The sequence below is a fragment of the Ananas comosus genome, linkage group 10 (assembly GCF_001540865.1).
Source record: "Ananas comosus cultivar F153 linkage group 10, ASM154086v1, whole genome shotgun sequence".
NCBI lineage: Eukaryota > Viridiplantae > Streptophyta > Magnoliopsida > Poales > Bromeliaceae > Ananas > Ananas comosus.
In genome coordinates, this window is record NC_033630.1 from 6455918 (window position 1) to 6472449 (window position 16532).

Consider the following 16532-nt stretch of genomic DNA (forward strand, 5'->3'; position numbering starts at 1 on the left):
GTTTTGACCGGTATAAATTATTTCGGTATTTTTTTTTTCCATTTGGCAGAATAACGAGAATAAATTTGATTATTCTGAAGTTATTCCGTTACCAAACGGAGCCATAGTGAATTACAAATATATTTCTATAAAGGCTAAATTACAGAAAACCCTCCTGTAATAACCCGGCTTTTCACTTTCCCTCCGTGACATTTAAAAACCTACACTTTGCCCCCTTGTAAAATAAAAAATATTCACAGGGGGGTTACGGTGTGTAAAATGACCATTTTGCCCCTCGCCATTTTCGTCTTCTTCCTCATCTTCCTCAGCAGCCACTTCGATCGGCCTCGATTCCCACCTCAATCGGTCGCGATTTCTCTCCATTTCCTTCTCCACCTGCTTCCCTTCTCGTCCTGCACCCTCGCCGCCCCTCGATTTCGACAATAGTAGGGAGGAAATCGAGGTGGGTGTTGATGGAGAGGTAGGCAAGGGCAACGAGGGCGAAGGCGAGGCGGCAGAGGAGGACGAAGGGGATGTGGGCGAGGGCGAGGCAGTGGAGGACGGCGAGGCGGCGGCGAGGCGGCGTGTCGGAGGGAGGCGAAGCAACAAGGAAGAGGGTGGAGGGGTATTTTCGACATAAAAAAATATTTTATCACGAAATCCTAACGGTAGGGGGTGAAGTGCACATTTTTCATTTTACAAGAGGGCAAAGTGTAGGTTTTTAAATGTCAGGAGGGGAAAGTGAAAAAGCGGGTTATTACAAGGGCGTTTTCTGTAATTTAGCCTTCTATAAAATTTGACTTCCATTTATTGTTCCTATAAAAGTTCTAATATTTTCAAAATCCTAATATTTTCAAACATGTCTCTACCATAATCCATTATAAAAATTTAGTTAACCATAGATTAAATGTTTCACCATATTTAGTTTATGAGATAACTCGATATTTTTACCCCTTTTATATTATATTGTTGTAGTTTTTGGATGGATATATTTGCGATGGCAAAATTAACATTTCACTTGTTTGCTGTTAAAATATAAACAATTCTCTAAACGGTAACAAACCAGAGGAATATATATTTGAAAACATTAGAACTTTTGTAGGGATAACATATAAAAGTTAAATTTTATAAAAGGGTTAATTGCATACACGTCCCTGCAAACATAGTGAATTGCAGATATATCCCTGCAAAACTCAATTTCCATATGTTGTCCCTGCAAAAGTCCTAATTTACACAGATATGTCCCTCGGGTTAGAATCTGTAAGGAAACTATTAATTTTTTAAAAGTTTTCATGTGAAATGACCTTTTTGCCCTCGCAAATATATCCTTCCAAAATATTCCTCTTTCCCTTCTCTTTTCTTCCTCTTCGTGCTGCCGAAGCGGACGGCGGCGGCGGCGCGGGGTCGGGTTCGCCGGCGACGAAGAAGAGGAAAGAGAAAGAAGGAGAGGAAAAAGAAGAGGGAAGAGGAAGAAGAAGAGGAAGAGAGAAAAGAAAGAGGAAGAGGGAGAGGGTTCGCCGCCACCGCCACCGCCGCCGACGCATCTCCTCCCTCGCCGGCGACGAAGAAGAGGGCAGAGGAAGAGGGAGAGGAAGAAGAAGGGGGAAGAGGAAGAGAGAGAGAAAGAGGGAAGAGGAAGAGAAAGAGGGAGAGGGTTCGCTGCCACCGCATCTCCTCCCTCGCCGGCGATGAAGAAGAGGGAAGAGGAAGAGGAGGAAGATGAAGAAGGGTAAAACTGTCAATTCACGTTATTAATTAACCATGGTTATATTTTTAACTGTGGTTAACAAAATTTTTTTAACAGACCCTAATGGCAGGGACATATCTGCATAAATTAGGACTTTTACAAGGACAACTTATGGAAATTGAGTTTTGTAGGGATATATCTGCAATTCACTATGTTTGCAGGGACGTGTATGCAATTAGCCCTTTATAAAAATATATTTATAATTTATTATATTTATCACAATCTGTATGCATTTAATCATCTATATATCATATACTATATAATATATATATATATATATATATATATATATATATATATATATTATATATTTAGGTTAATTGCATACACGTCCTTGCAAACATAGTGAATTGCAAATTTATCCCTGCAAAACTCAATTTTCATAAGTTAGTCCCTGCAAAGAAGTCATAATTTATTGCAGATATGTCTATCGGGTTAGAATCTATTTAGGAACTGTTAATTTTTTAACAGTTTTTTGTGAAATGACCTTTTTGCCTCACAATATATCCCTCCAAAATATTCACTCTTCCCCTTCTCTTTCTCTTCCTTTTCGGGCCGCCGGAGCGGACGGCAGCGGTGGCGCGAGGTCGGGTTCGCCGGCGACGAAGAAGAGGAAAGAGAAAGAAGGAGAGGAAGAAGAAGAGGGAAAAGAAAGAATGAGAGGAAGGGGGAAAAGAAAGAGGAAGAGGGAGAGGGTTCGCCGCCGCCGCCGCCGCATCTCCTCCCTTGCCGGCGACGAAGAAGAGGGAAGAGAAAGAGGGAGAGGAAGAAGAAGGGCGAAGAGGAGAAGGGATAGGAAGAGGGAAGAGAAAGAGGGTTTGCCGCCGCCGCCGCATCTCCTCCCTCGCCGGCAACGAAGAAGAGGGAAGAGGAAGAGGGAGAGGAAAAAGAAGGGGGAAGAGGAAGAGGAAAGAGGAAGAGGGAGAGGAAGAAGAAGGGGGAAGAGGAAGAGGGAGAGGGTTCGCCGCCGCAGCCGCTGCCGACGCATCTCCTCTCTCCCCGGCGACGAAGAAAAGGGAAGAAGAAGAGGAGGAAGAGGAAGAAGGGTAAAACCGTCAATTCACATTATTAATTAACCATGGTTAAGTTTTTAACTGTGGTTAATGAAATTTTTTTAGCAAACACTAACGGCAGGGACATATCTGCATAAATTAGGACTTTTGCTGGAACAACTTATGGAAATTGAGTTTTGCAGGGATATATCTACAATTCACTATGTTTGCAGGGACGTGTATGCAATTAACCCTATATATTATTATCATAGCTTTTAAAATTTTTGTTAGACTAAATAATTATTGTCCTGGCAAGACACAACAGAAGGCTGGAGGGAGAGGTGGCCATAGAAATAATAAAAAATTATTACTATTTTTCATAAAAATTATTGTGTAGTTGAAAAACCTATCACAAAAAATAAATGATGGTGTCAGGCACTAGCACGAAAATCCAACCAAGCACGCAATACACCTGCTACACAAAACTGAATCTTTCGTATATACGTTTAAGGTGTTAATTTATATAAACTTGTAGTTAAAAAGGAAATACTAAATCTACAATCTAAAATGAATTGTAGGATAACAAATTTTAATCCAAAGGTTGTAATACTACCTTATATGTCACGCCCTAAATTACACATTTTTTCGGGCACGCCAACAGACCTGTCGTATACATAGAAATTTTTTCTGTATACGAAGCGATAGCTGTACCTGTAATTAAATCAAGCTACAACCACAAGGTAATGAACTGCTAAATAGAAAACATATGTATATATATATATATATACGCCAAAACCAAANAGCGAGTACCCAGACAACAACCATATGTACATAAAAAATTTCAAAACTACCTGTGGAAGGTACTCCTCTAGCACTGTAACCAGGGAAGGGATCTAGCTCGCGACTCTCTTTCCTTGATCAGAATCGGCGACAGCAGCAACCGTAGAAGAAGACTCTGCAAAAAGGGGTTCCAATACATACAAAATGTCTTCTACACCGCTTGCTCCAGCGAGTACCCAGACAACAACCATATGTACATAAAAAATTTCAAAACTACCTGTGGAAGGTACTCCTCTAGCACTGTAACCAGGGAAGGGATCTAGCTCGCGACTCTCTTTCCTTGATCAGAATCGGCGACAGCAGCAACCGTAGAAGAAGACTCTGCAAAAAAGGGTTCCAATACATACAAAATGTCTTCTACACCGCTTGCTCCAGCGAGTACCCAGACAACAACCATATGTACATAAAAAATTTCAAAACTACCTGTGGAAGGTACTCCTCTAGCACTGTAACCAGGGAAGGGATCTAGCTCGCGACTCTCTTTCCTTGATCAGAATCGGCGACAGCAGCAACCGTAGAAGAAGACTCTGCAAAAAGGGGTCAACAACTGGGTGTGAGAACTACTGCAAAAAGAAGTAGTCCTCAGTGGGTACCGCTACCGACCTCAACGGCTCACCCACTAAGTCTACAAAATGGTATGTGAGAGATTGTAAGAAAAGCTGGAAACCCTACAGCTATATGCCCCTATACTATCACTAACCAACTCTAGCTCTTTGTAGATATCAATCCCCTGCAACAACGACTATACTGTCAAGAGACTACCAACAGGCCTATCCCACCTGCGTCCGAGCAATACCGCACACCACCATTGAGGTAGCCGGTCCTAAAGCACCGTCCAAACAGGGCTGCTGCTACAACAACACAAAAGCACAAAGCCCGACTCCGGAGTGATACTCGTGGGTGCTACCCAACCGAGTATACAAGCGTGTCTCTGCTGAGCTCAATCAGGCTCTCACAAACTATAATCAAAGCAAATGGGTCTAACAACCAACACTCACGTGTCCTTGGCACAATCTGATGCAAATACAAAATTCTGGGTCCACCGTCAACCGCGACGTCACCCGACAGTTCGAAACAGTCTACACACTTCTGTAAAATAAACTCGGCATCCCAGCACGAGCGTAAACCCATCCTACACTAATCTGGGTATCTACCGCATACAAACTGCAGCAATACAAACAAACCACAACTCTTAAAACTAAATCTGATAGTTTTCAGAAACTGACAGTGTAGGATCTATAGTTTTCTCTTAAGTCAATTCCAAGTCCAACATGTAAAATTATACTACTACTTAACTAAAAATTCGGATTTTAAGCCTAATTCATGAATCCGAGTACTAGCAAGAAATTAAACACATGATACATATTGACGATATAAAAAAACATAGAAGATGTTCCGGCGATTTCGGTAAACTTCAACCCACCTCGACATGCTAGTCCAACTACGGCAAGAAGTCGAAAAGAGAGGAAAACACGCGCTCGCCCAGCCTCCAACGGCGCAACCGCGACGTCCACGCGCTCGAACGGCCCCCTGGCGCAACGTCGACGTCGATCCGAGCTCAAGCCGTAGCCTTCACCAAGCACACAATTAAACTAGAGAGAGAGAGGGAAAGGATAATTATCCTCAGCTGACCAAGTTCAGTCAATAAGCATAAAGAGGGAGTAGGTGGCGTATATATCCACCAACCAAAAAGACTGTTCTGCCCCTCACGAACTCAACATCCCAGCTGGAGTACCGGTACCAGCCCGATGCCGTACCGGTACTCAGCATCAATTATCGCAACCCGAGAGCAGCAGTTCGAAAAATACACTGGGGTACCGGTACTCCCCTACATGGTACTGGTACTCAATATCGAAACCTACACTTTGCAGACTTCAATATCAAACTCTACTCTCGCGTCACATTGAGTCCGTTTTGCATCCATTTCGCACTAAAACGACTCCGACTTGTCCCGACACTCTCCAGATGTGTCGCTAAGCCTCAGATGCTGAAATCACACAGGCTGCAGAACACCAGGGATACTACATCCAACACAGTGTACTCCTGAACTGAGCGCTCCCCCTGCTGTAACTTCTTCAGGTCCTCTTCGAGTTTCTACTTCACGCTGTAACTCATCCCACCTCATCTGTAGCGCCACCAATCCTCAAGTCTCCCTCATCCTCCTTCATCAGGAGTGCCCATCGCCGGCCAAACAGTGTACTCTCAAATGCACCTGCTCCCACTCCGGTATAAACAAGTCCTCAAATAATTTCACCATCGCGCTCACCCAGCCCTTTACAACCCAGGGCTCCGCGCAACTACCATCCAAACACGGCGGATCAAATCGACGGAAATGAGCAAGCCTCTCTGTCATCCGCTCCTGCTCAACGTCAGACATCTGCGACGCCTCTCCAGAGAAAGTAACAGGTGCCGTAGGAATTGTCACTGGTGGTGGTACAACTGCGGCTGGTGCGGCCACGGGAATAGTCGGTGGTGGAGCTGACTGCTCTAGTGCTCCAGGCGCTGTGCTCGGCGGCGGTGTAAATGTTTCGCACATCCTCTATAACAGTGCCCCCTGCTGCCTCGTCGCCTCAGTTAGGCAGCCAACTGCTCTCTCAGATCAGGGGGTGCACTCGGCCCTGCTTGCTTAGGCATTTCAGCTGGTGCGGAGAGGTTTCGCGTCGACAGTCGACCTCAACGTCGATACATGGCTATCTGAAATCAAAACAAGGGTCATATACAAAACACAATCACTCTCGACCCAATCATGCGAGTCTAAAAGGCCGCCCCTGTTTCTCCTCAAAATTATGCCGTCTGCAGCCGACATAATTTTCTTGGCCGAAACAGACACTCCTTCAGTCACTCACTACACTCTAGGAAGAGTTAAAACAATTCAATCGCTGACTTTCGCGATAAATCACGCCTCTCGCGTCTTGCATTCCTAAGGTTTGCCAATCTTAAGGTTTCCTAGGTCACACCCCGGATTACATGTTTCCCCCGGCATGCCAACAGACCCGCCGTATACATAGAACTTTTTCCTGCATACGAAACGATAGCTGTGCCTGTAATTAAATCAAGCTACAACTGCGACGCGCTAGTCCAACTACGGCGAGAAGTCGAAAAGAGAGGAAAACACGCGCTCGCCCAGCCTCGAACGTTGCAACCGCGACGTCCACACGCTCGAACGGCTCCCCGGCGCAACGTCAACGTCGATCCGAGCTCAAGCTGACCAAGTTGAGTGGATAAGCATAAAGAGGGAGTAGGTGGCGTATATATCCACCAACCAAAAAGACTGTTCTGCCCCTCACCAACTCAACATCCCAGCTGGAGTACCGGTACCAGTCCGATGCCGTACCGCTACTCAGCATCAATTATTGCAACCCAAGAGCAGTAGTTCGAAAAATACATTGGGGTACCGATACTCCCCTGCATGGTACCGGTACTCAATACTGAAACCTGCACTTTGCAGATTTCAATATCAAACTCTGCTCTCGCGTCTCACTTGGTCCGTTTTGCGTCCATTTCGTGCCAAAACGACTCCGACTTGTCCCGACACTCTCCAGATGTGTCGCCAAACCTCAGAGACTGAAATCACACAAGCTGCAGAACACCAGGGGTACTACACCATAGGTTTTCAAAATCTTTTTTTGGGACACCTATTGGGACCGTCAACCTCTCTTCTCTTTACGGTGTAGATGACGTAGATCTTTCTAGCCTCCACTCTCCCTTCTCTGTCGAGGAAGTTAAGCTGGCTATCTTCTCGTGTGCATCGGATAAGGCTCCGGGTTCGGATGGCTTCCTGATGCTTTTCTACCAAAGATTCTGGAACATCCTTAAGGCAGAGATTATGAATCTCTTTGAAAAATTTTATAGCGGGACTTCTGACCTGAGCGAACTATTGTAGCTGCATCGTGTGAGTGCCGGTACCCTGTGTGCGAGCTTGTGGGCTGAGAGGCCGAGTATCGGTAACCAAGTTGGGTATCGGTACTCCAGCTGTATTTTGAGTAGGTAAAGGGCATTTTGGTCCTTTGATCTATCGATCAACCCAATGTTTATCCCCAGCCTTTATATTCACAGAGAGAGCATAGAAGCTGGTTCTTCTTCTCATTTCCTTCTTTCTCTCTAGCTGGTGGACTCGTACGTGGTTGAGGTCGCGACTCGAGCTCGGGAGGTTGTCGACTCGATCCGGAGGGCCGTTCGAGCGCGCGGGCGTCACGGTCGTATCGTTGAGAGGCCAGGCGAGCACGTGGATTCCATTCTTTCGACTTCTCGCCGTGGTTGGACGAGCTTTTCGAGGTGCGTTAATGTTTACCGAAATCGCCGGAATTCCTCCAAGTTCTAGTATCGTTGACATGTTCATTGGTTTTATTTCCTTGCTAGTACTTGAATTCATGGATTAGAGTATAAAATCTGAATTTGGAGTTAAGTTAATAGTTATATTCAAGTTGGACTTGGAATTGACTTAGGAGAAAACTATTTAATCCTACACTGTCATTTTCTAAAAGGTTACTAGATTTAGCTTTAGGAGCTATGGTTTGTTTGTATCGCTGCTGTTCATATGCGGTGGATACCCAGATTAGTGTAGGATGAGTTTACGCTCGTGCTGGAATGCCAAGCTTATTTTACAGTAGTATGTAGACTGTTTCAGACTGTCGGATGCCGTCGCGGTTGACGGTGGACCCAGATTTTCTGCATTTTGCATCAGATTGTGCCAAGGGCACGTGAGTTTTGGTTGTTAGACCAGTTAGAGCCATTTGCATTGATTACAAGCTGTGAGAGCCTGATTGAGCTCGATAGAGACACGCTTGCATACTCGGTTGGGTCGTGCCCATGAGTGCCGCTCCAGAGTTTGGTTACGTGCTTTCTCATTGATGTCGTAGTGTCCGGTTTGGACTTTGCTCTCCACCGGCAGCTCTCGGGGTGGTGTGCGCTGTAGCTTCGACAGACGAGACGGGTGCATTCACAGTCCCTAGTGAGTTTGGGTCAGAGATTGCATTGTTGTTATATCTACAGATAGCCAGTGTTGGTTAGCGATAGTATAGTGGCATATAGCGGTAGGGTTTTCAGCTTTTCTTACTATCTCTTGCACACTTTTCTATAGACTTGGTGGGTGAGTGGGTGAGCCGTTGAGGCCGATGACGGTACCCACTAAGGACTACTCTATTTTGCAGTAGTTCTCACACCTAGTTTGTAACGACCTAGCCCACTAGCAATAATAACTCGTTGGGCCCAACCACTGGCCCAAAATGCTTAAGCCCAATTTATTATTACTAGTGTCTAAGTCTATTATATACCCAATCACATCCCCATTCCTATCCGATGTGGGATTATTGGGGTGTGACAAACTCCTCCCGTTAAGGCCCTGACGTCCTCGTCAGTACAATCCAATCACACACACAGCCCAAGATCACCATGCGATGTGAGACTCGTCTCGCTAGCCTTGTCATCCAAACCCTGATATAGCCGGTCACCTTGTCATTCAGACTCCGGTATAGCCTATCACCTTGTCTTTCCGACCCTGGCTCAGCCAAAACTCATCTCACACTTCCAGCTGCTGAACCGGCTCTGATACCAAATATAACGACCCAGCCCACTAGCAATAATAACTCGTTCGGCCCAACTACTGGCCCAAAATGCTTAAGCCCAGTTTGTTATTACTAGTGTCTAAGTCTATTATATACCCAATCACATCCCCATTCCTATCCGATGTGGGATTATTGAGGTGTGACACAGTTGTTGACCCTTTTTGCAGAGCCTTCTTCTGCGGCTGCTGCTGCCGTTGATTCTGACCGTGGAAAAGGAGTCGCGAGTTAGATCCCTTCCAGCTTTGTTGCAATGCTAGAAGAGTACCTTTCAAAGGTAGTTTTGGGCTTTCTTTGTACATACTGCGATGTTGTCGGGGTGCTCACTGGAGCGAGTTGTGTTGTAGCATTTTGTATGTACTGAAACCCCTCGAGGTTTTATATATTATCCTTTTTAGTTTAGCAGCTCTATACTACTGGTTGTAGTTTTGTTGTGATTGCAGGTGCAGCTATCACTTTGTATACATGAAAAATTTCGATATATACGGCGGGTCTGTTGGTGTGCCCGGGGAACGTGTTATCCGAGACGTGACAGATTAAGTTGGTATCAGAGCTTAGCGTTAGGTCGCTCGGATCAAGAAATCTTAAGCTTGGCAAACCTTAGGAAGGAAAGACGCGAGAGGCGTGATTTACCGCGAAAGTCGGCGATTTAGTTGTTTAACTTCTCCTAGAGTGGAGGGAGTGACCGAAGGAGAGTGTGTTTCTACCAAGAAAATTATGTCGGTTATAGACGACATAATTTTGAGGAGAAACAGGGGCGACCTTCTTGACTTTCGCCTAATTGGGTCGAGAGATGTTATGTTTTGTATTTGACCATTGTTTTGATTTCAGGTAGCTATGTATCGATGGCGAGGTCGATCGTCGATGCGAAACCGTTACGCACCAGCAGAGATGCCTGAGCAGGCAGGACCGAGTGCATCCCCCGATCTGAGTGAGCTGTTGGCTGCCCTGACTGAGGAGACCAGGCAGCAAGGGACACTATTATAGAGGGTATGTGAGACATTTACTTAGCTACCGAGCAGAGCACTAGAGCAGCCAGTACCACTACCGACTACTCCCGTTGCCGCACCAAGCACAGCTGTACCCCCACCAGTGACAGTTCCTACGGCGCCAATTACATTTTCTGGAGAGGCATCGCAGATGTCCAAGGGTGAGCAGGAGCGATGATAGAGTGGCTCGCTCGTTTTCGTCAGTTTGATCTGCCGCGCTTTGATGGTAGTTGTACGGAGCCCTGGGTTGTAGAGGTCTGGATGAGCGCGATGGAGAAGTTATTCGAGGACTTGTTTATACTAGAGCGGGAGCACGTACATCTGAGAGTGCACTGTTTGGCAGGCGATGCACACTCTTGGTGGAGGAGGATGAGGCGGACTCCAGGGGTGGTGGCGCTACAGATGAAGTGGGTCGAGTTTTGTGGATCGCTGTACGGGGCCTATTTCCCAAACAGCGTGAAGCAAAAGCTCAAAGAGGACCTGAAGAAGCTACAGCAGGGAGAGCGATCAGTTCAGGAGTACCCTCACGAGTTTACTCGGCTTCTGAACTGTGTGCCGTTTGTAGCCCGGGATGAAGCCCACAAAGTGTATCTGTATGAGGGGGGCTTGAGGCCAGAGATCCTCCGGTTGGTGCAGGCGCAGAGGTTGAGGACCTTGGATGCGTCGATTGAGCAGGCATTGTTGGTGGAGAAAGGAGATGTATCGATCCGTGAGTAGGCTCAGGTGATGGGGCAGAGTCAGGATAGGAAGCGCCGGGTCCCAGATGATGGAGGGCAGTCAAGCAGCAGGCATCCGCCGAGGCCTCCACGATCACGTTCTCATGGCCGTGGGTCTTCGGGGCGACAACGTTCTGGGGGACCTCGTTAGCAGGGACAGTCGTAGGGGACTACGCAGTGTGTGATTTGTGGGGGACCACATTGGTCCCGACAGTGTGAGAAGAAAGAGGGCCGATGTTATGGATGTGGACAGCCTGGACATATGAAGGCAGCTTCTCCCCGAGCAGCATCACCGGCACCTTCAACAGCGTCAGCTTTGTTGGCACCTCAGCAGACTTATGGAGTATCGCCGAGCTACGGTCAGGAAGACAGGGTGTCAGTGCCGCGACAGAACGAGCGGCGACAGCAGGCCTCGAGTGGCAGGGTGTATGCAGCCCAGGTGGAGGACTCTACAGTAGCCGACTGGATGGTGGCAGGTATCATTTTAATTTCTGGTATTAAAGCTCGTACCTTATTTGATACCGGTGCATCATATTCTTTTATTAGCCGAGCATTTGCATCGTTGCATGGTCTAAAGTTAGGACCGCTGTTACAGGCATGAGCGGTGCAGATTCCCGATCATGTGTTGCATGTGGCGGAGTGTTGTTGGGCTTGTTCAGTGCAGTTGGGCCCTTGGATTATGCCTGCAGACCTGTTGGTCTTAGAGCAGCTGCAGGACTTCGATGTTGTGCTTGGCATGGATTGGCTGGCGCGGTACTATGCGACGATTGACTGTGGAGCGAGGACAGTGATGTTCCGCTAACCAGGCCAGGAGGAGTTCACGTACAGAGGCTGCAGGAGTACGTTGTTTGCCATATGGATTTCGTCTGCGAGGGCAAGACAGCTAATGAGTAAAGGATGCATCGCTTTCTTGGCGACTGTAGTAGAGGTGCCTACGGTGGCGCCGGGACTCAAGGATATCCCTATAGTCCGCGAGTTTTCGAATGTTTTTCCTCCGGAGTTTACGACTATGCCGCCGGATAAAGAGATTGAGTTTGTGATTGACGTAGTTCCTGGAACTGCGCCAATCTCGAAGGCACCCTACCGAATGGTACTGGCAGAGCTGAGAGAGCTAAAGACACAGCTTCAGGATTTGATGGATAAGGGGTATTTGAGACCCAGTGTATCGCCTTGGGGAGCGCCGGTGTTATTCGTGAAGAAGAATGATTGATCACTTAGACTGTGTGTAGATTACAGGGAGTTGAATAAAGTGACCAATCCTTTGTCGCGCATTGATGATCTATTCGATCAGCTGCAAGGATCTTGTGTCTTTTCGAAGATTAATCTCTAGTCAGGTTACCACCAGTTGAGGGTGAGAACCGAGGATGTTCCCAAGACGGCTTTTCGGACTTGGTACGGGCATTATGAGTTCACAGTGATGCCTTTTGGATTGACTAATGCCCCTGCCGCATTTATGGATCTGATGAATAGAGTGTTCAAGCCGTTCTTGGATATATTCGTAGTTGTGCTCATAGATGATATTCTGATATACTCCGGGAGTGATGTTGAGCACGAGGAGCATTTGAGGATAGTGTTACAGCTTCTGATGGAGAAGAAGTTATATGCTAAGTTGAAGAAGTGCGACTTTTGGCTTCGGGAAGTTTCTTTCTTGGGCCATGTGGTTTCTACAGCTGGAGTGGCAGTTGACTCGAAGAAGATTGATACTATTCGGGATTGGCCCAGACTGACGATGGTTACCGAGGTGAGGAGTTCTCTTGGATTGGCTGGATAATACCGTCGGTTTGTGGAAGGCTTTGCGAAGCTTTCCACACCCCTCACTCGATTGACTTGAAAAGAAATTAAGTTCATCTGGAGTGAAGATTGTCAGAGGAGCTTCGATGAGTTGAGACAGAGGTTGATGTCGGCTCCCATCCTTGCCCTTCCAGTTGTGGGGGAAGGATTTGTGATCTATAGTTAAGCATCGCACAGCGGGTTGGGTTGTGTTCTGATGCAGCATGGTAGGATAATTGCTTATGCTTCTCGACTATTGAAGGATTACGAGAAGACTTACGCTACGCATGACTTAGAGCTTGCTGCGGTGATTTTTGCCTTAAAGTTGTGGTGGCATTACTTGCATGGCGAGCATTGTGAGATTTTTATATATCATAAAAGTCTCAAATATTTGTTTACCCAAAAGGAGTTGAACCTGAAGCAACGCCGATGGTTGGAGTTGTTGAAGGATTATGATATTAGTATTCAGTATCACCCAGGTAAGGGGAATGTGGTGGCAAATACGTTGAACAGGAAGTCAGTGCAGAGCTTGAGCATGATGATTACTCAGCAGAGGCCGTTACTAGAGGAGTTACAGTGGTTGAGGCTTGAGGTGGTATCCCCTGGGTCTACTGCGAGACTGATGTCCATGGTCTTGCAGTCTACTCACAGTGCTAGTATCGTCGACATGTTCAGCCCACTCACAGGTGGTATCCCCTGGGTCTCTTCTTTCGACTTCTCGCCGTAGTTCGACGAACTTTTCGAGGTGGGTTAATGTTTACCGAAATCGCCGAAATTCCTCCTAAATTCTAGTATCGTTGACATGTTCATTGGTTTTATTTCCTTGCTAGTACTAGAATTCATGGATTAGAGTACAAAATCTGAATTTGGAGTTAAGCTAGTATTTATATTCATGTTGGACTTTGGAATTGACTTAGGAGAAAACTATTTAATCCTACACTGTCATTTTCTAAAAGGTTACCAGATTTAGCTTTAGGAGCTATGGTTTGTTTGTATCGCCGCTGTTCATATGCCGTGGATATTCGGATTAGTGTAGGATGAGTTTACGCTCGTGCTGGGATGCCGAGATTATTTTACAGTAGTGGGTAGATTGTTTCGGACTATCGGGTGCCGACGCCGTTGATGGTGGACCCAGATTTTCTGTATTTTGTATCAGATTGTGCCAAAAGCACGTGAGCTTTGGTTGTTAGACCAGTTAGACCTATTTGCATTGATTACAGCCTGTAAGAACCTAATTGAGCTCGACAGAGACACGCTTGTATACTCGGTTGGGTCGTGCCCACGAGTGCCGCTCCGGAGTTTGGCTACGTGCTTTTCCGTTGATGTCGTAGTGTCTGGTTAGGACTTAATTTGCTCTCCACCGGCAGCCCTCGGGGTGGTGTGTGGTGTAGCTTCGACAGACGCGACGGGTGCGTTCACAGTCCCTAGTGAGTTTGGGTTAGAGATTGCATTGTTGTTATATCTACAGATAGCCAGTGTTGGTTAGCGATAGTATAGTGGCATATAACTGTAGGGTTTTCAGCTTTCCCTACTATCTCTTGCACACTTTTCTGTAGATTTAGTGAGTGAGCCGTTGAGGTCGGTGACGGTACCCACTGAGTACTACTCTATTTCGCAGTAGTTCTCACACCCAGTTGTTGACCCTTTTTGCAGAGCCTTCCTCTGCAGCTTTCAGACCATGGAAAGAGAGTCGCGAGCTAGATCCCTTTCAGTTTTGTTGCAGTGTTAGAGCAGTACCTTCCAGAGATAGTTTTAGGCTTTCTTTGTACATACTGTGATGTTGTCGGGGTGCTCGCTAGAGCGAGTTGTGGTGTAGATATTTTGTATGTACTAGAACCCCTCGAGATTTTATATATTATTTTTTCAGTTTAGCAGCTCAATACTACTGGTTGTAGTTTTGTTGTGATTACAGGTACAGCTATCGCTTCATATATACGGAAAATTTCTATGTATACGGTGGGTCTGTTGGCATGCCCGGAGAAACATGTTAATCCGGAACGTGACACTTATATATTGATAAACAAAAAATATTAAATTATAATTTTTTGAACTTACCTAATAAGTAGATTTTTGATTTATAAAGTGTTTGGGAGTGTGGGGTACATAAAATGTTTCGAGTAGCCAAATAAAAAATAAAAAAATAAAAAATAGTGCCGGTATGATATAGTGCCACGGCACCCACTCGTGTAGGGCGCTGTCATGCGTGATACGCAGGTGTGTGCTGCGACACGGCGAAGGATTCCCCCAGTACTGTGCCTCCTTCTTGGGGGCACAGTATGTACCACTCCGTGCCCCCTTCTTGGGGGCATAGTATGTACCGCCCCGTGCCGTACGGTATGGGACGTGCTTGAAACATTATTCACTGATCAATTGGGCTGGTGTTAATTACATCCTACGTGTCATCCATCTCACGATGATCAATTGGGAGGGAGGTGACCTCTAAAAGGCAATATTACCATCTTCTGAAAAGTATCTACCGAAGATTGCGTATTCAAATGGATGCGTATTAAGCATGCGCAAAATTTGCGGGAGGTCACACACGCCCGATCATTGTTATTTACAAGTGCTGATTAGATTTTTTGATTCAACACAGATAACTGTTTCGAAATTCTGAATTATTACTGTCGTGAATAAGATGACTATTTTTTTTTTTTGAGAAAAATATAACTTGCTACCCACTTAATTCATTAAAAATATGAACTAGGCTATATGGGTGAGGTAATAGACCTCAGTCGAGACGAAAAAACGAAAAAACAAAAAAACAAAAAAAACAAAAACAAAAACAAAAACAAAAATAAAAACAAAACTAAGCAGCTACTTTGCCGAGGTGAATTCCTCCCACGAGTCCTTCAAGTACCTGATCTTGCAGAAAAACTAATAACAGGCACAATGTAAAACACATTATTGTTTTTACTGAAGTAATTATTTGTGCCCAAGTAGTTTGCATAACATTTTCTGATTGTGACTCATACATGCAAAGCACACAAGCAGGAAGCGTGCGAAGGTATGGAAACATCTAGTAAATGATAAAAATAATATATGTGTATTAATTGGCCCCTTTAGTAATTAATTAAGTGCAGGTTCATTTGAGGAAGGTTGAGCAGCTTCTAGCGAAATGACAAAAATAAAAAAAAAAAGGATATATTTGTCCCTGAAGTAATTAAGAGCAACTACATTTGAGGAAGGTTAATTACGTGAAGAGCGAAATGAAAAAGATCCGTCACATTCAACAATTAATTAAAACATGAACCCCAAACTTGGTTTTGTTTGTCTTGCGCTTTACTTGTCAAACCGACTTTTTTTGGTATATTTTTATTTGGTGAAATCTGCAAAGAGTATGAACAAAGTGTTCTGCCTATAAACTACTAATTTTATTTATTGGACTACTTCATCTTATAATAAAAGAGTTCGATTCATGCTGAGAGTAGGTAGTCAATGTATTAAGTTGAAATTCGATACAGGATTTGTGACTGTATGATTAATTAATTACTAAAATATTCACTTTTAGAGAAAAAAATAAGTTTTTTTTTTTTTTTTTCTAGAGAAAGATAGCTAAAGGGTGTGTTTGGTTTGATGCAAAAGAGGATGGAAAAAAAATTTCGGCAGAAATATAGTTTGCGAAAAGTTTGGTTCGGCGTAAATTTTTTTTTTTTTCTGAACATATTTGCATGAAAATTTCCTTTCTCGTTTTTCGTGCTAGAGCGACGGAAAACAAAACAGCGGAGCCAAAAATCACGGCTTATGAGTAGTGTTCTCAGGTAATCCACGAGGCTATTTCGGTCTCATGGACCGCATGATGGACCTCTCTCTCATTATATATATATATATAAAATTAGGCTGGAATACTATTAATAGTAAAACGTTCTTTTTGCTATCAAGTTTTTAACCCTTGGATGAAAAATTGTAGGGTCAGGATGATATTAGTCAGTTAGAGTTGA

At 45.0% G+C, this 16532-nt stretch overlaps 1 protein-coding gene across 1 annotated transcript; it reads left to right on the forward strand.

The window, feature by feature from the left end:
- Positions 10283 to 10825, forward strand: LOC109716690. The gene has a single exon (XM_020242236.1). It carries the CDS (start codon positions 10283 to 10285, stop codon positions 10823 to 10825), a length of 543 nt encoding a protein of 180 aa, XP_020097825.1.